Source organism: Thalassophryne amazonica, chromosome 18, assembly GCF_902500255.1.
Source record: "Thalassophryne amazonica chromosome 18, fThaAma1.1, whole genome shotgun sequence".
Lineage (NCBI taxonomy): Eukaryota > Metazoa > Chordata > Actinopteri > Batrachoidiformes > Batrachoididae > Thalassophryne > Thalassophryne amazonica.
The window spans coordinates 8,557,100-8,583,842 of record NC_047120.1 but is presented as its reverse complement, the minus strand read 5'-3'; the positions used below and the strand labels follow the sequence as shown (position 1 = coordinate 8,583,842).

Here is a 26,743-nt window from a genome sequence, read left to right as displayed (position 1 = left end):
CATCACCTCCTCATGTGTTGCAGGGTGTGGAATACACAACTGTACGAGTGAGTTCTTGGACAAAGATGCTGGACTGTAGAATAGAATAGAGCCTTCATTGTTATTGTCCATATACGTATATACAACAAAATGAGTCCTCTGCGTTTAACCGTCCTAATTACAGTTAGATACAATCTAACCACTAGGGGGCAGCCAGTTTACAGTTCCTGTAAACAGGAAGTTGGAATTCCAAATAAAAAGGAGACTGACTATCGGACTTGAATTCCTCAGATGGCGGGGTTTGTCAGGAGTCTAGTGGCCGCATCATGTGAGACCAGCAGATTGAGAACCTACGCCCATAAAAAAGATTTGTCCAAGGTGAAGCTGCAGGGAGGTCACGAGGTTCACATGGTGCACAGCAAGCCGCTATGGAGGCCGCTGTAAGAGATGAAAGTTAACCTGTGATGCAGTGTTAACTTGTCATTAACCTGTGATGCAGTGTTAACTTGTCATTATGTTGCATGTTTATCAGGGTCACAGTAGCATTGTGATCGTGTCACCAACGACAGACCAGTCTGAGTCCAGGTCTGTGCTTCAGCCTACATGTCTGTGTCCTCGGACAGTCCATTGTATGAGTCCAGCCTTGGTTGGGGTTGTGTGGACTGGTGTCAGGTCCAGGGGGAGTCGTAGACCATATCTGGTGATGAACATGGACACCATTGGTCCTCAGGGAGACTTGCATGTCTTCACCAGCTTCTTTGTCTGGATTGTTTCTATTGTTCTGCGCTCCCTGAGTGTCCTTGTTCCCTGAGTGTCCTCACTCCCCGTGCATCCTCTCACTGAGCGTCCTCACTCACTGAACGTCCTCACTCCCTCATTGTCTTCTCTCACTGAGTGTCCTCTCTCACTCTGCATCCTCACTCCCTGAGCGTCCTCACTCCCTGAGCGTCCTCGCTCACTGTGCGTCCTCGCTCACTGTGCGTCCTCGCTCACTGTGCGTCCTCGCTCACTGTGCGTCCTCACTCCCTCATTGTCTTCTCTCACTGAGCGTCCTCTCTCACTCTGCGTCCTCACTCCCTGAGCGTCCTCACTCCCTGAGCGTCCTCACTCCCTGAGCGTCCTCGCTCACTGAGCGTCCTCTCTCACTGTGCGTGCTCGCTCACTGAGCGTCCTCTCTCATTGTGCGTCCTCACTCACTGAGCGTCGTCACTCCCAGTGCGTCCTCTGTCACTGAGCGTCCTCTCTCCCTGTGCGTTCTCGCTCTGCAGCCGGCGCTGAACATCTTCCTGTCATCTGGTTGTGTGGTGTCAGAACACGGGCGCCCTGACGTGGTCGTCACAGAGGAGAACACGTTCACCACTTTCTGTTTAGTGGCTGCTTTGATTGGATGCTGGTGTGTAGTACAACTCTGTCACCACTAGAGGGAAGCAGTGCTGTGATATCAGGAATGAGGAGTGCATGTCGCTTCTGTGACCTTTGACCCGCTGACCTCATTTGAGGTTTTTGTGTTTGTCCACCCCGTTAAGCAGATTATTTCTTTTTTCTTCTTCTTTTTTGTTCACTTTGATTGAATTATAATTGACTTTCTTTCTTTGTCTTTTTGTCTTCTGACGCAAAGATTCTCATTGCAAAAAGACAATAATGCCCAAAGGTCAGAGGACATCAGAGTCTCTTAACTCGAAATAGTAGAAGTGGTCTTGTTGTTTCCAGGACTTTCTGGTGTCAGTGGAGATCTTGTTATTGATTCTTTTAATTGTGTGAAATCAGAGTTCATTCTCATTTGTCCAGTAACTCAAAAGTATTCATGCATGTCTTGATTAAGAACCTTGTCTTTCCACGACAGTATCACAGGCCCGGTGGGCCGCCAGGCTAACGAGGACCTATATGGTTGAACTGCGGCGACCTGTTTGAGTTTTTGCGTCTGGTCACACGCAGCGTCTGACTCGCTGACTCGTTCTGTTGTGTTTCAGGTCTATAAGGTGTGCAGTGACTCGTTCGACACCTACGACCAGCACTATGGCAGGAGACTGGATCAGGACACGGTTAAAGACGGTACGTGTGAGCGAGGTCAACCACATCAAATCATTCATCTGTGCATTTATGCAGGGGGTTCCCAAAGCTGGGGGCGGACCCCTCTGTGACACGCACCGGTCACACGGAGCAAAAACTGAGAAACGTTTTACTGGAACAGCTGTTGTGATGTTGGTAAAAATGAAATCTATGATACAGGATGAGACCAGAGTGAGGGACTAAAAACAGAAATGAAACACCATCGAGGTGCTGCTGTGAAGGAGGACAGCTGGAGATGCTCACAAACACAGTCAACATGAAGCCAAAGGGAACAGAAACATTCAAACACACACCAGGGGGAAAAGGACAAAGACACACACATGTCCCTAAACCCAAACAGACATCAGAGAAACAGTTCACCAAAACCACCAACACTTCATAACCAGGACACCAGACAGGGACACGGAATGGCTTGTGACCAAGACAAATAAAACCAGGATTCAGGTTACAGACAAACAAACGTGTCAGACCAAAACCAAAGAGAGGGGAGGAGCAGGTGTGACCACAGGCCACTAAAAAAACCGACAAACTGTTTATGACGTCACCCTCAAGTTTTCCAAAGTCCAGATTTCAGGCTCGAGTGGGGCGGCTCCAAATGTGGCAATATTGGGAGTGCCTGACAAATACGTTGTTAAAGAGGTGGGGCATGTGTGGGACCTGAGCAGGACAAATGAAACCTGAAGAAGCCCACCTGTCTCAAAGTTACAAAGTCATCTTAGGCCAACAAGCTAGATCACCTGAGTTATGCTGCGTTCATATGTCGGCAGCCAATAAACCGTCACAGCGGTCTTCGTAGCAGAATTCCTGTCAGTGGCAGTGACATACTGCAGGTGACATCATGAGGCGGCGTCATTTTTCAGTGCTAACGACATGGAAAATAATTTCCTCAGTTGAAAGATACAACAGAGTTTTAGCGTTTTGCACAGATTTATAATTAAGGGCCCTGTCACACCTTGACGATTTAGCTAGCGTATGCTGATTTATGAATAATGTGCCAAATAAGCTGGACACGTCGAGTAAGTTATGCAGCTCTTACACCATGATGATTTAGCCAGCGTATGCTGACAGCCTCGTTTCCACTGAGCAGTCCAGGTCGCTGTGGTGAGGGTCGGAACAGTTAAGTCTAGCTTGGTTTGCGTTTCCACCGCCGACAGAGCCTTTTTGTTTGGTAGGCGGAGCATGTAGAAGTGACAGCGTTCTCTGGTTCAGGCTGAGAAACACACAAAACACAGAGGGACTTCTTCAGCCACAATAAGGAACTAAAGTATTTTCAGATGTCATTTTCCAAAATCAGGAGGTTTTATGTGGATAAGTTTTTATCAGGCTGTGATGATGAGTCCAAATGAAACGAACAGGTCAGATTAAGACTTTATATTTACTCTGTGTGTGAATGGTTTTAATATTTGAAACAGTCCGTTTGCATGAGAATGCAGCTTTCAGTTGTTCATCCAATCAGTGGACAACATCAATGGATGTATTTCGGCTTATGAGTAATTTACAAGAAGCATGTGTCAGTAGTCACATAACTTACCTACAACATATGTCTTGCGTATGCCGGACGTATGAGTCATACACTGGCATACGTCGAAAATGTTGTGCATGCCCAAAATTTTTCAAAGTACTCACCGTATTATGACGTATATCACCTTGCTTCAACGTACTCTTATACAAAAGTTACCCATAACTTATTAGAAGTACACCAGCATATTACAGCGTTTGTAATACACTCAGCATACGCTGGCTAAATTGTCAAGGTGTGACAGAGGTGTAAAACAGGAAGTCCCAGATCTGATGGAACCTTAAAAAGTGAACTTTTTGTGAGAATGTAAATTAATTCCTCTCTGAAATAGCACACAAATTATTCTAAACAGTTTCCCTGTTTAAAATCAGCTGACTCTCTGCACTTAAATAATCTGTCTGTCACTGTCCATATTTCCTCCTTGTTAAAGATAAAACAACATCCGGTTTGTCCTTGTCACTGCAGAAAGTGGCAAAAATGGCAAGTGCTGCCCCGGCTACCGCACTCAAAGCCAGAGATGGTGGAATTTTTCAGTCAAGATTTCATTGAAAACAATGGAACATCGTGTTTACTATCTGTCGCTTACAGCAAACATGTGAATGCAGCATGAGGGTGACTGACACATAGTTGAGCTCAGATAAAACAATGTAACTCATGATAAACAGAAGAAAAAATACATTTTAAGATTTGCCTTAAAAGACTCAGCATAACTGAATGTTCTGATATTAAAAGGCAAACTCTTCCACAATGTGGGAGTATGGCACTAAAACCTGCTGAAGGCATAACTCTGGGAACACATCCCTAGTCTTAACAACCAGAGCACCACTGCTGGACGTGGTATTGTAATGCCGGTGGTGTTCCTAACAAGACTGACCATGAGACTTTCACAGAAGTGTTGAGTTTATGGAATTGACCAGTTTGTGAATTCTGACCACAAACTTGTTGTGGCTTCTTGAGGACTGATTTAAACTTTTTTAGACTACCATCTGCGAAGTCACCAAAATCTGGCTAGAGGACTCACAGGCATGAAGACAACTGGTTTGAGATCTCCCCAGTATTTTCTGATAACATGCTGCATTCATCCTGCCATCGATTTTGACCAAGATTCCTGTGCCTTTGTAGCTCACACATCCCCAAAACATCAGTGATCCACCTCTGTGCTTCATAGTAGGAAGAATGACCCTTTCATCATAGGCCTTGTTGACTCCTTTACAAAAGTAACGTTTATGGTTGTGGCCAAAAAGTTCAATTTTGGTCTCAACACTTGTTCTCTATGCTGTTTGGCGTATTGTAAGTGCAATACTTTGTGGCATTTGAGTAGTAATGGCTTTCAACTGGCAACTCGATCATGCAGCCCATTTTTCTTCAAGTGCATACTTATTGTGCATCTTGAAACAGCCACACCACTTTGTTTCAGAGAGTCTTGTATTTCAGCTGAAATTTCTTGGCAGTTGTTGCTGAGATTTTTGGTGGTCTACCTGACCGTGTTTTTGTTCCAAAAGAATCCCTCATTTTCCACTTCTTAATTAGAGTTTGAACACTGCTGATTGGCATACTCAGTCCCTTGGATATCTTTTTATATCCCTTCCTGTTTCATACAGTTTAATTACCTTTTCTTTGACAATTCTTTTGCTTTCTCTATGACTCAGAAACCAGAAACATCAGTGCAGCACTGGATGAAAGATGCAAGGGTCTGTCATGAGCCCAGAAACTCACTGACCTTTTATATACACACACTGGCTAGAAGCAAGCAAACAAATCACAGGTCAGGATGATTACCTTTTGTAGCCATTCAAACCCGTTTGTGTCATCTTGTGTGCATGTTATCAGGCCAAAATCACCAGGGTATGTAAATGTTTGATCAGGGTAATTTGGGTAGTTTCTGTTGTCATTATCCTTTGAGCACAACTGTACGACAGATTTCCCGCTCTGGTCAAACAGCGGAAGGGCAGCGGCACCATTTTGACAAGCAAACTGCTCGTCAAGAATCAGCGATCTCAGTGGCCCAGTTTATCATTTTACAGGTTTTCGCCACAACAAGGAAAGCTCACATGTTGTATTGAACCCATCAATGTTTTCAGTTTGGTTGCAGTGTTTGAGTTGAAGACACGCATTGTGTTGGTTTTCATGGAGTGACAGACTTTAGTAACGTCAGACCTCAAAGGAGGCAAAAATCCAAAGTTAAATTATGAGTCGGACGATGTCATAGTGTCCCTGTTGTTCAAGCAGCTTGTTGCTTGTCTCGAAAGCAGAGGTCAAGGTGAATATGTGAAAACCTGAGTTGAGCTGTCTCCAGCCAGCCCCCCCCCCCCGATCTGGAGTGACAGATATCTTGGGATATCTGGTAAAAATGTTTCTGCTCTCTTCTTCTCCAGGTCTGGCAAAGTTCTTCCACAACGGTGTTTGTCTGAGGAAGGACGCTTTGTCAGCGAGTATACACAGAGTGCAGCACATCCTGCGCTGGTTCCAGTCCCAACGCCAGCTCAACTTCTACGCCAGCTCCCTCCTTTTTGTCTACGAGGGCCTTACCTCCTCCCTTTCTTTTCTCAGTGAGCCTGTGGGGAACATTGTGAGTTTGTCCTCATCAGCTGAGAGCGGTGAGGAAGCGGACAAAAACCAAGGAGATATGGCTGGACAGGAAGAGGACGTGGCAGAGTACAACAACAACAATATTCATGTGGCGGTGCCCTGGGACAGCAGCCTGACCTCCATTTACACCAACTACAGGAAAACCGGTCCCCACCACTGCTTGACACAGCACCTGTGCACCAACGGAGTGGGCGATCATGATGCCATGGCAACAACAAACTCAGGTTCTGGTGACAACATCTCAACCGTGTGTGAGGAAGACAACTTGGCCTGGAAATGGACCCACGTGTCACGGCAACAGCAGCCACCAAACAGAAACGATTTTCAACTGGAAGTAAAGAACAAAGGTGAGAGGGACAGCAGCAGCGGAAGGAAGGAGACAGATGATCGAGGGAGTGGCGTGGCAGAGAGGAAAACCGGGGGTGGAGAGGCTGAGGTCCGCATGATCGACTTTGCCCACGTTTTCCCAAGTGACAGCCATGATCACGGTTACATTTATGGCCTGCAGAGCCTGCTGGGAGTGCTGGAACAGATCCTCCGTGACGCCGCCTAGACCTGTCCCCATGCTGGAAATGCCATGTCCTCCTGTTGGACAATCCTTCTTTTGTAAAGGGACAGAGACCTTCAGTGCACAGAGGAAACACCTGAAGCCATTATCATCATCACCATCATCATCGTCATCGTTGTCATCATCATCATCGTCGTCATCATCTCTCCTGATTGTGATGGTCAGCTATGTGTTTGTGTTGTTGTGTGTCTGAGCATTTTGGCTGCGATCGGCGGCGTCGTGTCCATTACTCAGCTGACAGACTCATCCGGACTCAGGTGACCTGAGGGCTCCCGGGGAATAAAGTCCCACCTGTTTCTAATGTGCTACTTCACACAAAAAATGGTCTTGTGAAAAGAGAAAACACTCGCGCAGCTGTCTGTGGTCCCGGCCGGCCTTTATATTTGGGGAAGGGCATGTTCAGGTCTGGAATGAACACATTTTCAGGAACCAACATTTAAATGTGAAAAACATTTTTATCCTGCAAATTTGAAGTAGAAACTCTCTGAAAAGTTACTCTAAAAAGACTAAAATTTCTTTCAATGTATTTTAAGGCTGTCATTTAAGAATTAAATGTAACCTGTTTTTTCTAGATTTTCCTGTTGCCAGTTCTGAGCCCTGGGCCAGTGGGTGAGACCGCTGACTGGTCCTGGTCCGGTGCACTGGAAGTATCTGTACTGTTTCAATTCCAGCAAATCTATAGTTGTCATTCTTTAACTCCTAACTCATCGTCATGTTGAACCCATGTTGTCAAAGTAACTCAGTAACTCTGGATTTTATGTTTTTATTGCTTTATGACATAAAAAACATCTGTTTTATTTTTTTAAGAGGTGTTCTTTAGTCTCGAAGCTTTCAACATGATGTAAATGAAATATAAAGGATTCTTCAAGTTTTCTTCTTCTTCATTGGTTTTGTTTTTCTTCCTTTTTTAACGATCACCCACAAACCAGCTGACCTGGTCAGTGAACAAACAGTGTGACGGTCCCATTCATTCATTCATATTCTAAACCTGCTTACTCCAGCTAAGGGTCACGGGGGCTGGAGCCTATCCTAGCAGTCACAGGGCATGAGGCGGGGTTCACCCTGGACAGGACGCCAGTCTGTCGCAAGGTCATATACAGACACACAAATACCTTCACACTTACGGACAATTTAAAGTTTCCAGTCCACCTAACCTGCATGTCTTTGGATGTGGGAAGAAGCTGGACCACCCGGAGGGAACCTGCACAAACAAGGGGAGAACACACAAACTCCACACAGAAAGGACCAAGTGGGAATCGAACCCAATAGTGAGGCAACAGTGCTAACCACTAACCCACTGTGCTGCCCACATGTTAATTCAGTGGAGTTAAAAATGGGATAGAGTTTAACACCGTAGGATGAATCTGTCTGGAATCCAGGGGAACATTTTAATGAGTCCTGATTGGTCCAGTAAACAAACAGACACTGAGATAAATATAAATGACCACATTCAGTCCGCACACAGGGCCTGTTGGAGTTCAGTGGAGTTCATGGACACCCTCAAACACTGACACAGCATGAAGGAGACTTTTCTTGTATAAAGAAACCTGGCTGTAAAAGTGAGGAATTAGTTGTGGGGAATGTGTTATTTTGAAGTTCATGGAGACCTTTGGTCCGGCCGTGCTGCTCCGTGTGGACCTGATCCCATCAGATCCCACAGCAGAGCTGGTCCTGCCTGGGATCGCTGGGAGCAGGTTTCTCTGTGTAGAACTGGAGTTGAAGCAGGAAGAACATTTGGTGTAAATCTTTTGCCAAATCTTACTGTGGGTCTTGACCCAATCTGCTGTCGTGACCCTGAGTAAACAGGGACATCCCAAAGTTTAAGAACAAAAACACTGAAGTTTGAGACCTTTGATTTGTCAGATGAAAGAGCACAACTTTAAAATCTTAGTCTCTCCTCAGACTTAACTACAGTATATTTAACTCTCATTTTGTATGATAATTTTTTTAAAAATGAGTGTGTTTTTTTTGTTTGTTTGTTTGTTTTTTTTACTAATGCTGCATCACAAAGTGGAAATAAGCTTTGACCAAGACACTCACACAACCCCAGAGCAGGACAGACCCTGGATTTTGGACTTGGTGGTGATAACAGTCTGGATGGTCCTTTTAGTCTTTGGACCACACAGCATCTATTTCTTCCAAAATTGTTGGAATGCTGATTCATCTGACTACAATACGTTTCCACTGTGTGATGATCCAACCCAGATGCCTCAGAGCCCAGAGACAACAATGTTGCTTCTGGACAAGGTTAACATCAGGCTTCTATTTTGCACAGTAAAGGTTTTGTGACATCTGTAACTGACTTTTGTCGTGTTTGACACAGGTTTCCCACAGTAATCTCCGTAATGTGGTTATATCAGCTATTGATGAATGACTGTGATGCAGTGTCGTCTGATGGGTCAGAGGTCACAGGTGTTCAGTTATGTTTGCACCCTTGCTCTTTATGCACTGAAATCCAATCCTCCAGATTCCTTTAATTGTTTAGTGATATTTTGCACTGTAGAAGAAGAAATATATAGCAGTCTTGTATAAAGTACCTCAAAGTGATACTTGAGTGAAAGTACAAGTATCTTACTATAAAATTTATAGTAAGATGAATAAGTTTCATTACACTAGAAGTCTTTCAGAAAGCGCTGTAACTAGGTTTAAGGATATGATTCCTTCTTTATGTTCTCTAATGTCATATACCAACACAGAGCAGAGTAGCTACCTAAACTCTGTAAGGGAGTTAGAGTATCTCGTCAATAGTTTTACATCCTCTTTGAAGACAACTTTGGATGCTGTAGCTCCTCTGAAAAAGAGAGCTTTAAATCAGAAGTGTCTGACTCCGTGGTATAACTCACAAACTCGTAGCTTAAAGCAGATAACCCGTAAGTTGGAGAGGAAATGGCGTCTCATTAATTTAGAAGATCTTCACTTAGCCTGGAAAAAGAGTTTGTTGCTCTATAAAAAAGCCCTCCGTAAAGCTAGGACATCTTTCTACTCATCACTAATTGAAGAAAATAAGAATAACCTCAGGTTTCTTTTCAGCACTGTAGCCAGGCTGACAAAGAGTCAGAGCTCTATTGAGCTGAGTATTCCATTAACTTTAACTAGTAATGACTTCATGACTTTCTTTGCTAACAAAATTTTGACTATTAGAGAAAAAATTACTCATAACCATCCCAAAGATGTATCGTTATCTTTGGCTGCTTTCAGTGATGCCGGTATTTGGTTAGACTCTTTCTCTCCGATTGTTCTGTCTGAGTTATTTTCATTAGTTACTTCATCCAAACCATCAACATGTTTATTAGACCCCATTCCTGCCAGGCTGCTCAAGGAAGTCCTACCATTATTTAATGCTTCAATCTTAAATATGATCAATCTATCTTTGTTAGTTGGTTATGTACCACAGGCCTTTAAGGTGGCAGTAATTAAACCATTACTTAAAAAGCCATCACTTGACCCAGCTATCTTAGCTAATTATAGGCCAATCTCCAACCTTCCTTTTCTCTCAAAGATTCTTGAGAGGGTAGTTGTAAAATAGCTAACTGATCACCTGCAGAGGAATGGTCTATTTGAAGAGTTTCAGTCAGGTTTTAGAATTCATCATAGTACAGAAACAGCATTAGTGAAGGTTACAAATTATCTTCTTATGGCTTCGGACAGTGGCTTATCTCTGTGCTTGTTCTGTTGGACCTCAGTGCTGCTTTTGATACTGTTGACCATAAATTTTATTACAGAGATTAGAGCATGTCATAGGTATTAAAGGCACTGCGCTGCGGTGGTTTGAATCATATTTGTCTAATAGATTACATTAATTATGGAGTTCCACAAGGTTCGGTGCTAGGACCAATTGTATTCACTTTATACATACTTCCCTTAGGCAGTATTATTAGACGGTATTGCTTAAATTTTCATTGTTACGCAGATGATACCCAGCTTTATCTATCCATGAAGCCAGAGGATACACACCAATTAGCTAAACTGCAGGATTGTCTTACAGACATAAAGTCATGGATGACCTCTAATTTCCTGCTTTTAAACTCAGATAAAACTGAAGTTATTGTACTTGGCCCCACAAATCTTAGAAGCATGGTGTCTAACCAGATCGTTACTCTGGATGGCATTTCCCTGATCTCTAGTAATACTGTGAGAAATCTTGGAGTCATTTTTGATCAGGATATGTCATTCAAAGCACATATTAAACAAATATGTAGGACTGCCTTTTTGCATTTACGCAATATCTCTAAAATCAGAAAGGTCTTGTCTCAGAGTGATGCTGAAAAACTAATTCATGCATTTATTTCCTCTAGGCTGGACTATTGTAATTCATTATTATCAGGTTGTCCTAAAAGTTCCCTAAAAAGCCTTCAGTTGGTTCAGAATGCTGCAGCTAGAGTACTGACGGGGACTAGCAGGAGAGAGCATATCTCACCCGTGTTGGCCTCTCTTCATTGGCTTCCTGTTAATTCTAGAATAGAATTTAAAATTCTTCTTCTTACTTATAAGGTTTTGAATAATCAGGTCCCATCTTATCTTAGGGACCTCGTAGTACCATATTACCCCATTAGAGCGCTTCGCTCTCAGACTGCGGGCTTACTTGTAGTTCCTAGGGTTTGTAAGAGTAGAATGGGAGGCAGAGCCTTCAGCTTTCAGGCTCCTCTCCTGTGGAACCAGCTCCCAATTCAGATCAGGGAGACAGATACCCTCTCTACTTTTAAGATTAGGCTTAAAACTTTCCTTTTCGCTAAGGCTTATAGTTAGGGCTGGATCGGGTGACCCTGGACCATCCCTTGGTTATGCTGCTTTAGACGTAGATTGTGGGGGGGTTCCCATGATGCACTGTTTCTTTCTCTTTTTGCTCCGTATGCATCACTCTGCATTTAATCATTAGTGATTGATCTCTGCCCCCCTTCACGGCATGTCTTTTTCCTGTTTTTTTCCCTCAGCCCCAACCAGTCTCAGCAGAAGACTGCCCCTCCCTGAGCCTGGTTCTGCTGGAGGTTTCTTCCTGTTAAAAGGGAGTTTTTCCTTCCCACTGTGGCCAAGTGCTTGCTCATAGGGGGTCGTTTTGACCGTTGGGGTTTTTCATAATTATTGTATGGCCTTGCCTTACAATATGGAGCGCCTTGGGGCAACTGTTTGTTGTGATTTGGCGCTATATAAGAAAAAAGTTGAAAGTTGAAGTTGATTGAAAATTACTTTGATAAAAGTTAAAGTCTTCTTTAAAAATATTACTTGAGTAAAAGTCTTAAAGTATCTGACATTTACTGTACTTAAGTATCAAAAGTAAATTTCTCATATAAAATGTACTTTCAGTAAAACTTACGTACAACTAAAATCCAAAACGAGTGAAGAGTGAAACAGTGACATGAAAAGTAAGCTATTTGTTGGGAAGGTGTAGTGACACGGACCCACAACAGGGGGCGGTAATGAACGGACAATGGATGAGCCAAAAAGTAACAATTTAATGTTGTGAATTGCACAACAGAATACAGACAATTGCAGTTGAGGAGTACAGTCAATCATACACAAGGTGACGTGTGGGCAGGCTCGAGGATAGAAGACGTCTGTCCAGAGAAGAGCCGGATCCCACACGGCTTCCACCGCCAACGGATCTGAAGAACACCGGAGCCGCCAAGTCCTGGGTCCCAGGTGGCCACCGTCTCCAGCTGTCAGACCAGGTACTGCTGGCAGAAACAGAAACAGTTAATGGTGGGTGTGTGAAGACACACCCAGTAATCGTTCCCTGAGTAGTTCCTCCGGGAGGGAGAACCTCCACTTCCAGATACAATGTCACCCGTGCAGCTCCTGTTGGTCTCCTTCCTGGATGGAGTGAGAGGCGAAGACCGTCGTCCTCTCACTGTCCGCCAATCCAGCCTCCAATAGACCCCGCAGGAACATGGTTGCACACAGACCACTGTTTACAAACAATGAATAATCACAGCAGAGAAAATTACCTTGTTTGGTAGCTGATTTCTCGGCGGGGAGGTGGAGTTGCAGTCCGGCCTTTATGGTGATGGTGTTGAGTGGTGGATGAGTGACAGCTGGTACGGATGATGAGTGACAGCTGTCACTCATCATCCGTACGAGTGACAGCTGGTCCGGATGATGAGTGACAGCTGTCACTCCCGGTGTTGGATTTATGCATATATGGATATATCAGTTATCATACATTCTTTTATTTTTACTTTAGTAATAGAAATAAACTCATTGTATCTGTCAGAAGTCTGTTGCTGACTTCTTGATGACCTCTTGATAAAGTATGTTACAAATAAGTGAAATGAATGATTACATGAGTTGTTTTTATCTTTGCAGTTAGAGAGAAAGAGGAACTAAAGAAGTTGTTTTTGGTGCAGAGTCAGAGAAAGAGGAACTTAAGTGATGTCACAAGCGAGGCCAGAAGAGCTGATGTTAAAAACAACTGATCAAATAATTAAAGATATGACAACATATGAAATGAATAATAAGGAATGAAAATTGTATATAATCATATGAATTGTTTTTCTGTGAAAGAGAGTTGTAATGGAAAGATTGAATATGATTGATGTGATTCTAAGAGAAAGTATGCTGTAAGCTGTGTTGCAAGCTGATGTTTCTACTCGCACGCATGTGGTTTCAACCACAGGAAAGAACAAAAGGTTAACTGACATGTGCTGGCTGAGATAACACCTGAAGAACGGAGCACGGGAGAGGATGTTCTAACCGCACCTTCCCCAAACCAGCAGCCTGAGGTCGCAAAACCTGAAGTTGCAAAACCTGCTTATGATTACTCAACTGTTTAAGCCACGTATGCTGACAGCCGCGCCTGTATGACATCCTAAATAAAAAGAGCGAGAGCGCAGCCAGAGTTTAGTGCAGTTTGGAGATTGTTAGATAAGCTTGTCTCTGTGCTGCACTCCTCGCAAGCATTTACAATTGAATTCTACTCTCTGACTCTTATTTGACTGTTGTGTCTTTCTTTGTTGCAGTTTAATGATGTTTAGGTGGTTTTAAACTTAACATTACTTTGGTCCTTCGAGCCGGATGTCAACATACCTGAAGGGTTCCAGCGGACGAGACTGACACCAGCAAAATCCTTGGCCAAGGTACTGAGACCCTTTGACGGGACTGGCTCGGTCCGCCGGCTGGGATCCGGAAGGTTGAAGACAAGTCCGAGAGGGGAAGACAGCGGTTGAGTGAGTAGAATTTTAATTGAAAAACTGAAAGTGTGAATGGTGACAGAAGGTCACGTAAAAGTGTAAAATAGTGGAAATAGTGACAAACCCTGAGAATTCTAGACAATGTCAGGTGACGATAAACGCAGTTAAATCCCGTGTTTTAGGATGACAGAATCCTCTATTATTAAATAGTTAAAGTCTGTGTTAGGAGGTACGGGCTCCTCTGGCGTCTAAATTACTACCAGTACAACGTGTGACTGTGTAATAAAGGTGACTGAATGAGAGTGACGGGTCATTAGATCCTCCTCTATATAAAATTACGGGAAGGTAAACAGCGACCACTGATCAGAGGCAGAGGCAAGGATTTCCCGCTTCCTTCGGGGAGGAGAAAGGGAACTCACTGACTGGTGGAAAATTTAAATTCGCTGTCCCGTAAGAAACATATAACCAGTGTTTAGAACACTGTAGGTGTTGATATATCACTGGTCTATATTTTACTTTTATAAAAAGACAAAAAGATAAAAACAACGTAAAAATGGGAAAATCGAACAGTAAGACACAAAAACAGGATCCGCGGGATCGTCTAAGTAACAAAGATTGGAAATTTATGGAACAAAAAGATCCTACACGCTGTAGCTTTAAGATGGTGATTATTATCTATCAATTTTCTATTCCTGCGCACTCCATTTAATATCCCAGTAGTCATGGGGTGTGAGGCAGGGTAATTATTATTATTATTATTATTATTATTTATTATTATTTTAATTTATCACTTGAATTATGCAGTCTTGTAGTGGATAGTTAGCATCTATGTATTGATCAATCACTGTTATATGGCTGGGGGGGCCTGGCTGCCGGTTTGTTTCTGTTTTTTGGTTTTCCTCCCAGGTGGCGTGCGTTTGGGACTGAGTGGCTGTGTTGCTGAGGCTGTCAGGACCTCACCCTGATCACCTGCGACTCGTCAGGACTCACAGCTGTGGTGCATCTGGATGGATTGGAACATGTTGGCATTTAAGACTGGAGTGCACAGTGTGTGTTTGCCAGAGACTCGACCTTGTGACCAGACGGGTGAGATCGTCGTCTTGGGAGCCATCTCATCAGCAGCAGATGCTGAGAACGTCCAGGTTTGATGCACAGTCTGTGAAAGAGGAGGGGGTGAGGTCTCACGCTCGTCAGCATACTTCCTGAGGTACGTTAGATTTTGTGACTAACAGTTATACAGTCAGTAAATGTGGTGTCCCTCACACCTTATTGTATTGAGCTGTTTGTTAGTCATGTATCAGCTTTCACTGCAGTGGAGTTTTGGGAACTGGATGTTCCATGCCTGCAGGTTGGGAAGCTGATCCGTAATCAAGCCAGGAAGTGTTTGCTGTTTGTACACCTTTAAGTGTTCTGTGTGTAGAGTGTGGACTCACATAATGGTTCCTTCTTTCACAGACTCGGTTGTTGCGGCCACCTGGGGGGTGTCGGCGGGGTCCTTGGGTCCGAAACAACTTCTGGCTCCGGACCGTTAGCGCTGCTGGGAGCGCACCATGCCAGGCCGCACCTTCTGTTATTATATTATCACTGTTATGTATTAAATTCAGTTATCCTTTGTACCGTGCTCTGCTTATTTCATACTGGGTCCTTCAAACGCTGGTCGGTTCTCCGAGCTGCGTCCGACACATAACAGTAGTCTCTGGCCAAACATCACGGACCCAGCGGTAGCAGAGACGGTAACGCGCCGGGAAGGCGGCAGCAGACGTTCAGAAGTTATCCGGATCAGTTGCGGGGCTCTCCGCCCGGAAGGTGCGTGTTTGAGAACCCATTACTGGATACTGATTTGTGCTCTCTTGCAGCCGTGTTCCTGTGTTGTGCCTTATCCGTGGGTCGTGGTGGAGTGTGACTGGCGACGGCTTCGCGTCACACTCCGACCGGATAAGAGGGTTAAACGGGAGCTGCAAGAGTGCGTTTGTAATGGGTTCACGCGCACGGCGGAGCTCTGTTAGCACGGGTCGCTGGGCTTCCTGTGTTACAGTCGTAGCCCCGTTTCCCCGGACAAAGGTAACTACTGCGTCTGTTGTATCAGCTCCGGCGTTATTTAGTTGAGCACATTTTGGTTGCGTGTTGCACACAGCTGCGCACATAAAGGCAGCTCGTTTGTTTTTTCTGTCGCCAAAGGGGTTTTTTCATTTTTTTGCACTCTGGCTCCCCCTTGTGGTGACTGAATCACGTTACCGTCAAGCTCTTGAGTAGGAACAGGTGTGTTTCATTTGGTTGAGCTTGACGGTATAACTCACTGATTTGTTTTGTGTTAGTTCATTTTGTGTGGGTGTTTTTGAGTTGGTTTTTGTGTGGGATTTTATTTTTTGTTGTCCACTATTTGTCTGGGGTTGTGACCCTGCAGCCTGTCTGAAAAAGAACAAAGAAACAAAAAAGGGACCCAAACAACTGTGTGTTGGTCTGTTTGTTTTTTCTTTTATTTCTTTTGTTTCACATCCCCAGGGTTAGATGGAACGGTCCCCTGGGGGGTGATGGGGTGGTACTTGGGTTGTTTTTTCTCTTTGTTTTTTTGTTATGCCCTCTCTTCTCCTCTGACTCCAGCCGGGTGTGCCGTGGTGTCGGCATTGCTGGAGGGGTGCAGTTGGGTTGTGCTGGGCGTTTCCCAGGTAGCCTCTGCACCCGGGAGGGGAGGGGGGGGGTTTGGGGTATCTTTTTGTTTCCCCCCCCCCCTGTTTCCGCCCTCAGGGTTTGACTGTGGTGTCCTCTGGGGGGGAAAGGGCTGTAGGCCCATCTAGCCATGGACGGCCGGGGCTGGGTCCATTGGTCATGAGGGGAGGCGTCTCCTGGGGTTGACGAGTGGTCCTCTGGGAGGCGCTGGTAGTCCCCGTGGGTGACGTTGGATCCCAGAGGGACCTCGGTCGTGGTTATTACTCCTGGAGCTGGCGGGAGGCCCTCTGGGGGGTGTTGGTCCCTACATGTCGTTTGGGGGGGAGGAGGGGGGGTATTTTAGCATTTTTGTTTGTAAATTTAAGTTTGGGTTTTTCTTTTCTCCCCTTCCCTGGGGTTTGATGGAACGGTCCTCTGGGGAGGTGTGGGGGGGGGGGGTGGGTGTTTTAGTATTTTTATTTGTAAGCTCAAGTTTGGGTTGTTTTTCTTTTCTCCCCTTCCCTGGGGTTTGATGGGACGGTCCCCTGGGGAGGGGGGGGTGTTTTGGTTGTTTGTGTTTTGTTTTATGACTAATTACACATGTTTGGATAAAGGCTGACCGCACAGGTGTAAGAACTCCTGGCCACACCTGTGCTAAGAGACTGTCAGAAACAAGGGCAAAGATGCAGCCAGTTCAACCAGTCTGTTGGAGGATGAACGCAGACGCGGTTTCCAGCCATGGTCCCTGGAGGGGGGTGTTTCTCCTGGGCCAGGTGTGTGTGGTCGCCGGGAGGCTTCCCGTGAGGGTGGGGTACTGTTATATGGCTGGGGGGGCCTGGCTGCCGGTTTGTTTCTGTTTTTTGGTTTTCCTCCCAGGTGGCGTGCGTTTGGGACTGAGTGGCTGTGTTGCTGAGGCTGTCAGGACCTCACCCTGATCACCTGCGACTCGTCAGGACTCACAGCTGTGGTGCATCTGGATGGATTGGAACATGTTGGCATTTAAGACTGGAGTGCACAGTGTGTGTTTGCCAGAGACTCGACCTTGTGACCAGACGGGTGAGATCGTCGTCTTGGGAGCCATCTCATCAGCAGCGGATGCTGAGAACGTCCAGGTTTGATGCACAGTCTGTGAAAGAGGAGGGGGTGAGGTCTCACGCTCGTCAGCACACTTCCTGAGGTACGTTAGATTTTGTGACTAACAGTTATACAGTCAGTAAATGTGGTGTCCCTCACACCTTATTGTATTGAGCTGTTTGTTAGTCATGTATCAGCTTTCACTGCAGTGGAGTTTTGGGAACTGGATGTTCCATGCCTGCAGGTTGGGAAGCTGATCAGTAATCAAGCCAGGAAGTGTTTGCTGTTTGTACACCTTTAAGTGTTCTGTGTGTAGAGTGTGGACTCACATAATGGTTCCTTCTTTCACAGACTCGGTTGTTGCGGCCACCTGGGGGGTGTCGGCGGGGTCCTTGGGTCCGAAACAACTTCTGGCTCCGGACCGTTAGCGCTGCTGGGAGCGCACCACGCCAGGCCGCACCTTCTGTTATTATATTATCACTGTTATGTATTAAATTCAGTTATCCTTTGTACCGTGCTCTGCTTATTTCATACTGGGTCCTTCAAACGCTGGTCGGTTCTCCGAGCTGCGTCCGACACATAACAATCACCCAGTTATTTCTGTTCATTTTAAGTGCTGTAAAAACCTGAATGCAGTCAAAATATGATTCCCTGTCCTGTTACAGCACTAGCGTAATGAAATAATGTTTTGTTATTTTATCAATTTATTTGTGTGAAAGTCAGGATGTTTACTTTTTGTATTACTTCTCACCTCGGTATGCATTCATTTCATTCTTTTCTCTGCTATTTTGAGTTATCGACCGTATGTTATGTAAACTTGGAAACTGCAAAATATCTCCAGATGTTGGGAGTTTTGACAACCGTTATTGCTTTTATTTTCTTTTTAATTATGTTTTTACTTTTTTGTTTGTTTTCAGAAAATCCACTTCCCAGTTTGAATACTTTGAACAAGGATGAAGTTATTAGGTTATATATGTTGTCTGTTTTGTTTCATTTTGCCATGTGTTCTGCATTTAATGCCCTCAACAGTTTGATATAATTATTATATCAAAGAAAAAAATGTCTTTTGTTCGTTCGACATTTGCCGCTTCTCTTTCTTCTCTCTCTATTAAGAGCTTCATCATTTTATAGTGAAGTTTTTTTCCATCTAGAGCAGGGGTAGGCAACCTGTTCCAGAAAGAGCCATGAGGGTGCAGGTTTTCTTTGCAGCCACTGACTCCACCAGGTGATTTCACTGATTAACTGATTCCATCTGCTCAAAGTGATATTAATCAGTAAAATCACCTGGTGGAGTCAGTGGCTGCAAAAAAACCTGCACCCTCATGGCTCTTTCTGGAACAGGTTGCCTACCCCTGATCTGGAGTAAATAAAAATGTGGTTGTGGTAGATTCTCTGAGGACTATAAAAAAAAAGAAAAAAAAAGTCTCTTACCAGTTCACTGTAATTAATAGTTCCGTTGAGTTCTACGTGTCTACATGTGTGTATAATATGTTGCATATAATGTAACAGGTCTTCTTTGGACGTTTTTGTTTGAGAAGAGTTGGGTTATTTTGCTTGTTTGTTGTAGCAGTTGTGGGATTCTGTTCCTGGTCTGGGGTGTTGGAGGAGGAGCGTGTGCACACAGCTGCTGAGGGAAGCTCTAAATGCTCACTTCCCTCCTCCTCCTCTCCCTGCCGCTCCACACCCCCACAACTTGAGAAATTGAGAAACACTGCAGCGATATTTTGTTGTGCTATAACACATGAAACACAGGGGTTTTACATGTAATTGATACCAGTGTTTTAAAAGTGTTTGTTACTGTTACACTTAGAGAGATATTGTTTATTTGATGTAATCAATTCCAGCTTTAATGTTGTTTTGCATTACATTGCATTGACTTTACCAAATACATTCAGTGTTCTATTTTTTGAAGCGTAGTTTGTTTTGGAAACAAAGTGTAATTTATCACTCCAGCCAGAGAGCAGAGCAGAAGGTTGTACAGTGTGTGAACAGTAAAACTATGTTGATTATTGTAACATGTTTATAGAGCTCCTGTTGAAAGCATTAATGTTGGTGAGGGTGAACTGACAGCAATGTAGAAGAAACAAATAATAATAACTCAATATTTTGATCATCCTGTGTTTTGATTGAAATAATGTGAACTCTCATGTGATGCAGCTAACCCCTGCTGCAAATCAAACAAGAAACTGCAGGCTTTCATGAAGGATTGATGACCAATGAAGTGCTTATTAGTTATTATTTGATGCATGCAAATTAAGTTAGGCCTTAAAGGATAGAGATTGTTGGACAACTTTTCACATGATTATTGTCCATCCTGACCCATAGTTATTCCTGCGAACCAAACATTGTTTATGTATATGGTTCTGTCATTGTTTCTATTTATTATTGGTGTTTAAGCATTGATTAACCCAACAGTTCTATTCTGGGATAAATTGCTCTGCATCTTGTTATCATTTATCATTATTTGTGTACAGACCCGGTGTTTACTCTGACCCATATACCGGCCTCTCAATTTGTACTAACATATCAAAACGAACTGACTCTTCTTCGACGATGCCCACCGTGGTAGGACTGTCATTGGGTCCACAGACGTCTATGAGAAAAGTTCAGATCATAAATGGAAAAATTGAAACAGATGATTGGTTTTTGGTAACCACAGGAATTAGTGGACAAAGAAACAATTGGTTGCTTATGGCAGAGCAGGCAGCAAAACCTGCCAAACAAGACTGTGTTGTGTGCTTAGGGCCTCGTCCAATACTGCATGTAGTACCAGCCCCTTTGACCTCCGATTGTTTGCTTGAAATTATGGTGAATACGTTCATTCCTTTGAATCACAGTTGCACAAGTTGGGATACTATCTATCCTGTGGCCAACATGGCCAAGAATAAACCCCTGTTCTCTGAAGATGTGGCAGAGGGAAACTTTACCTGTGTTAAGCTTCCAAGTACTGGTCTAAAGTTAGGGGGACTAAATGAGACCGTGTGGTGTAACCACACTCTCACACCACCAAGCCCTTTTAAACCCATTGCTAGAAGCGATGTGTGGAGATAATAGGATTTTTGATAGATTACCAAACGATGCCTCGGGTCACTGTACTCTAGTATCACTCCTTTTGCCTGTACAAGTGTTGCCCATGACTGTTGAAGAACTAACCTTAAATGCCAAAGCAGTCATCCCTGAACATTGGACCCGCACTAAGCGAAACACATGGAAGACTGCTGGAGATCCAACTTACATTGACGCTATAGGGGTCCCTAGAGGGGTTCCAGATGAGTATAAATTAGCTGATCAGATCGCAGCTGGTTTTGAATCCTCTATTTGTTGGTGGTGTACCATTAACAAAAATGTAGATAGGATCAATTACATCCATTACAACGTTCAAAGATTAAGCAATTGGACTGAGGAAGGATTCCGAGCAGTGCGCTCCCAACTAGCTGCCACGTCCTTGATGGCGTTCCAGAACCGTATAGCCCTTGACATGCTGTTGGCTGAAAAGGGTGGGGTTTGCGCCATGTTTGGAGAACAGTGTTGCACGTTCATTCCAAACAATACAGCGGCTAATGGCAGCCTGACCCTGGCTATCGAGGGTCTGCGCACCCTGAATCATAAAATGAAGGAGCACAGCGGAGTTAACACTGAGTTTTGGGACTCGTGGTTGGATATGTTTGGGAAATACCGCACGTTAGTCTCATCTGCACTCATCTCTATTGCTGTCTTTGCTGCTATTTTGACCTTGTGTGGATGTTGTTGTATACCCTGTCTACGATCTCTAATCACTAGAATGATCACCACTGCTATCTCACCAGCTGGAAGAGACAATGCTCAGATGTACCCCCTCTTAGGAGACAACCCTGACACAGATGATGAAGAAGACTGCTGTCATGATGAGTTCGATGACAGCGTGCGCTTACCTGACCTGTTCCCAGACCCAGGTGACTACGGTGAACCTGATGACGATGATGATGACCACCAAGCCTCCCAAGTGTGAATGCATCCTTACCACTGTTGGATGATCCCGCAACTGAAAATCTGAAAAGAAGTGGTTGTTAGAATAAATTTTGTTCATGGGTGAATGTTTTATACCGTAAGAATGCATGATAAACAGGGGGGAATTGTTGGATTTATGCATATATGGATATATCAGTTATCATACATTCTTTTATTTTTACTTTAGTAATAGAAATAAACTCATTGTATCTGTCAGAAGTCTGTTGCTGACTTCTTGATGACCTCTTGATAAAGTATGTTACAAATAAGTGAAATGAATGATTACATGAGTTGTTTTTATCTTTGCAGTTAGAGAGAAAGAGGAACTAAAGAAGTTGTTTTTGGTGCAGAGTCAGAGAAAGAGGAACTTAAGTGATGTCACAAGCGAGGCCAGAAGAGCTGATGTTAAAAACAACTGATCAAATAATTAAAGATATGACAACATATGAAATGAATAATAAGGAATGAAAATGTTTGTATATAATCATATGAATTGTTTTTGTGTGAAAGAGAGTTGTAATGGAAAGATTGAATATGATTGATGTGATTCTAAGAGAAAGTATGCTGTAAGCTGTGTTGCAAGCTGATGTTTCTACTCGCACACGTGGTTTCAACCACAGGAAAGAACAAAAGGTTAACTGACATGTGCTGGCTGAGATAACACCTGAAGAACGGAGCACGGGAGAGGATGTTCTAACCGCACCTTCCCCAAACCAGCAGCCTGAGGTCGCAAAACCTGAAGTTGCAAAACCTGCTTATGATTACTCAACTGTTTAAGCCATGTATGCTGACAGCCACGCCTGTATGACATCCTAAATAAAAAGAGCGAGAGCGTAGCCAGAGTTTAGTGCAGTTTGGAGATTGTTAGATAAGCTTGTCTCTGTGCTGCACTCCTCGCGAGCATTTACAATTGAATTCTACTCTCTGACTCTTATTTGACTGTTGTGTCTTTCTCTGTTGCAGTTTAATGATGTTTAGGTGGTTTTAAACCTAACACCCGGTCGCTCCGACGCCCTCTCGTGCTTGAAGCCCGCACTTCAAGCAGGGCGCCATCTTGTGGTGGTGGGCCAGCAGTACCTCCTCTTCAGCGGCCCACACAACACTATTGTGGTGTCTGGATGAGCCAGGACGGGGCCTCAGCCCCTATAAAAGGCTGGATCCACCTCTGGCGGAGCAGTTGGTGTTGGTGACGGGATGAATGAGCAACAGGTATGTAGCTGTAAATAAAGTTGCCGTACTTTTTCTGAGGACAGTCTTTTTCCTGGAAGACCCACGCACACTTTTCTGTTAAACACAACAGCCAGGCTCTTGTGAAACAGAACAGTCATTTATAGCTATACAGTTGTGCCAAATTTACAGAAAAGTAAAAAAAGAACAGAAAAAGCAATGCAAGTGTCACCATCACCAACCACTACAAAGCAACCAAACAGCGCTCTTTGGGCTCTCAAATCCACAATGTGGCGCCGCTTTTACACGCTGCAGCTCAGTGGAAATTTCAAATAAAATAAATGAAAGGAAACAACCACGCTGGCCAGTTTTGTACAGACATTTTCCCCTCAAGTGTGTGTTAACTCCAGCGGGAGCTGATCTGTGTATGTGTATGTGTGTCGGTGTGTGCAAGTTTGGAGTCCAAAGCGCAGATGGCCCCCTTTTCACCCTCCAATCTCTGCTTCGTCAGCAGGGGTGCAGATTCAACCTGTCACCTTTTTTTTTTTTTGTCTTTTAAAAACTTGTTTTATGTCAAATACAGCGCTTGCTGCAGAGGTGAAAGGTGGACCCCTCTGCTGCAACTGAAGAGGACATCACCGCTGCTTTCACCTCTGCAAACAGGCTTTGCCCAGTCAAATTTCTTCTACTTTTATATTGTAGTAACAAGTAACAAAGATGTTTAAGGGAAATGTATCAGAGTAAAAGTATACATTTTATTGAGGAAATGTAGTGGAGTAAAAATGAAAATCATCAGAAATGTAAATAACGAAGTAAAGCAGAGATGCGTCAAAATTCTACTTAAGTACTGTAACAAAGTATTTCTACTTTGTTACATTACAACACTGATATGTAGAAATATGCCAAGTGGTTGCCAAGTGACATAAAACTTGTGCCAATTACATGCAGAGCCACTGTGGCGACCCCGAGTGAAAACTAGGGAGCAGCCGAAGGGTCTTACTAGAAGAAGAAATATGAAAATCCATTACAATCTCTCTTTGAGGAACATTGTTACCTCTGCCAAGGAGGTTATGTTTTCGGTCGCGTTTGTTTGTTTGTCTGTCTGTTTGTCAGCAGGATAACTCAAAACGTTTTGAATGGATTTTGATCAAAGTTTGTGGAGTGGTTGGAAATGACAAGAGGAACAAGTGATTAAATTTTACTGGATCTGGATCACGATCCGGATCCAGGAATTTTTTAAAGGATTCTTCACCATTGCGGGATAGGGGGAATTTTGACATTCTAGTTTCTAACTCCACAATAACAAGGCAGAAAAGCTTGAAAAAAATTAGGGTGTAACATAGTCAAATGTTCTATCAAACAACAAAGTTTGGTGATGATCGGATCCGGATTCCGGATCTGGTGATCCAGAATATGCAAAAATATAGGGAAAATAGAAAATGTGTCAGTGTGAGGTGACAAATGAAGCTAGAGATGCACAACTAACATCAAATTGTAGCTGAATCTGCACTGATTCAGTAAGGTGTCATCAGATTTGATCAGATTTGAGCCAGAAGAAAACTGCCATTACCGAAAAATCGTTTTTATACAATAACTTTTGAACTAATAAAGACATAAAAGTGATTCCAAGTTCTAGTGGTATGTTTTCATGGTCAAGGATGTCAAATATACAGGAAAGAAAAGTGTATGTATCATAGTTTTGGTTGTAACACTGAACTGTTGAATAGATCACTGTGCCAAGGAGGGAATCTCTTTAGGATCAGTGATCCTATGGCCTTGGCGGAGGTTTGCACTCTCTGAGTGCTTCTAGTTTTTAAACATTCAATAATTTTCTCACCCATTTCTCGACAGAGCATCTGCAGTATCCTCTTTTGTACCAAATCATGATTTCCATCACATCTTTGAGATAACATATTTTACCTCATTATTAGTCATAAATAGTCCCGACCCAACATTTTTTGAATTTGTTTCAGGCCTGAAATGGATGAATATTAACAAATAAAATGAAGTTGAGCAGAAAAATCATTAACTGTTTTGGGTTCATCTTGTCTGCAGTGACTCAGAAGTCAAAGAAAACGTAAGAATTATGTTGTATGGCTGGGGGGCCTGGCTGCCTTTTTGTTTCTGTCTTTTGTTTTTCCTTCCAGGTGGCTTGCATTTGGGACTGAGTGGCTGTGTTGCTGAGGTTATTAGGACCTCACCCTGATCACCTGCGGCTCGTCAGGACTCACAGCTGAGGTGCATCTATATGGATTGGAACATGGTGGCATTTAAGACTGGAGTATACAGTGTGTATTTGCCAGAGACCCGACCTTGTGACCAGACGGGTGAGATCGTCGTCTCGGGAGCCATCTCATCATCAGTGGATGCAGAGAACGTCCAGGGTTTGATGCACAGTCTGTGAAAGAGGAGGGGTGAGGTCTCACGCTCGTCAGCACACTTCCTGAGGTATGTTAGATTTTGTGACTAACATTTATACAGTCAGTAAATGTGGTGTCCCTCACACCTTTTATATTGAGCTGTATGTTAGTCATGTATCGGCTTCCACTGCAGTGGAGTTTTGTGAACTGGATGTTCCATGCCTGCAGGTTGGGAAGCTGATTAGTAATCAAGCCAGGAAGTGTTTGCTGTTTGTACACCTTTAAGTGTTCTCTCTGTGTGTAGAGTGTGGACTCACATAATGGTTCCTTCTTAAGTAAATTTCTCATATAAAATGTACTTTCAGTAAAACTTACGTACAACTAAAATCCAAAACGAGTGAAGAGTGAAACAGTGACATGAAAAGTAAGCTATTTGTTGGGAAGGTGTAGTGACACGGACCCACAACAGGGGGCGGTAATGAACGGACAATGGATGAGCCAAAAAGTAACAATTTAATGTTGTGAATTGCACAACAGAATACAGACAATTGCAGTTGAGGAGTACAGTCAATCATACACAAGGTGACGTGTGGGCAGGCTCGAGGATAGAAGACGTCTGTCCAGAGAAGAGCCGGATCCCACACGGCTTCCACCGCCAACGGATCTGAAGAACACCGGAGCCGCCAAGTCCTGGGTCCCAGGTGGCCACCGTCTCCAGCTGTCAGACCAGGTACTGCTGGCAGAAACAGAAACAGTTAATGGTGGGTGTGTGAAGACACACCCAGTAATCGTTCCCTGAGTAGTTCCTCCGGGAGGGAGAACCTCCACTTCCAGATACAATGTCACCCGTGCAGCTCCTGTTGGTCTCCTTCCTGGATGGAGTGAGAGGCGAAGACCGTCGTCCTCTCACTGTCCGCCAATCCAGCCTCCAATAGACCCCGCAGGAACATGGTTGCACACAGACCACTGTTTACAAACAATGAATAATCACAGCAGAGAAAATTACCTTGTTTGGTAGCTGATTTCTCGGCGGGGAGGTGGAGTTGCAGTCCGGCCTTTATGGTGATGGTGTTGAGTGGTGGATGAGTGACAGCTGGTACGGATGATGAGTGACAGCTGTCACTCATCATCCGTACGAGTGACAGCTGGTCCGGATGATGAGTGACAGCTGTCACTCCCGGTGTTGGATTTATGCATATATGGATATATCAGTTATCATACATTCTTTTATTTTTACTTTAGTAATAGAAATAAACTCATTGTATCTGTCAGAAGTCTGTTGCTGACTTCTTGATGACCTCTTGATAAAGTATGTTACAAATAAGTGAAATGAATGATTACATGAGTTGTTTTTATCTTTGCAGTTAGAGAGAAAGAGGAACTAAAGAAGTTGTTTTTGGTGCAGAGTCAGAGAAAGAGGAACTTAAGTGATGTCACAAGCGAGGCCAGAAGAGCTGATGTTAAAAACAACTGATCAAATAATTAAAGATATGACAACATATGAAATGAATAATAAGGAATGAAAATTGTATATAATCATATGAATTGTTTTTCTGTGAAAGAGAGTTGTAATGGAAAGATTGAATATGATTGATGTGATTCTAAGAGAAAGTATGCTGTAAGCTGTGTTGCAAGCTGATGTTTCTACTCGCACGCATGT

The 26,743-nt window shown here is 43.8% G+C and overlaps 1 protein-coding gene across 1 annotated transcript in view; it reads left to right on the top strand.

The window, feature by feature from the left end:
* Positions 1-7,609, top strand: part of ipmkb (inositol polyphosphate multikinase b) — a 64,372-nt gene extending 56,763 nt beyond the window's left edge. The window contains exons 5-6 of the mRNA XM_034193632.1: positions 1,950-2,031; positions 5,944-7,609. Of these exons, the coding sequence (XP_034049523.1) occupies positions 1,950-2,031; positions 5,944-6,710 (849 nt within the window). The 3' untranslated portion in view covers positions 6,711-7,609. The remainder of the gene's footprint in view (positions 1-1,949; positions 2,032-5,943) is intronic.
* Positions 7,610-26,743: the final 19,134 nt, after the last annotated feature.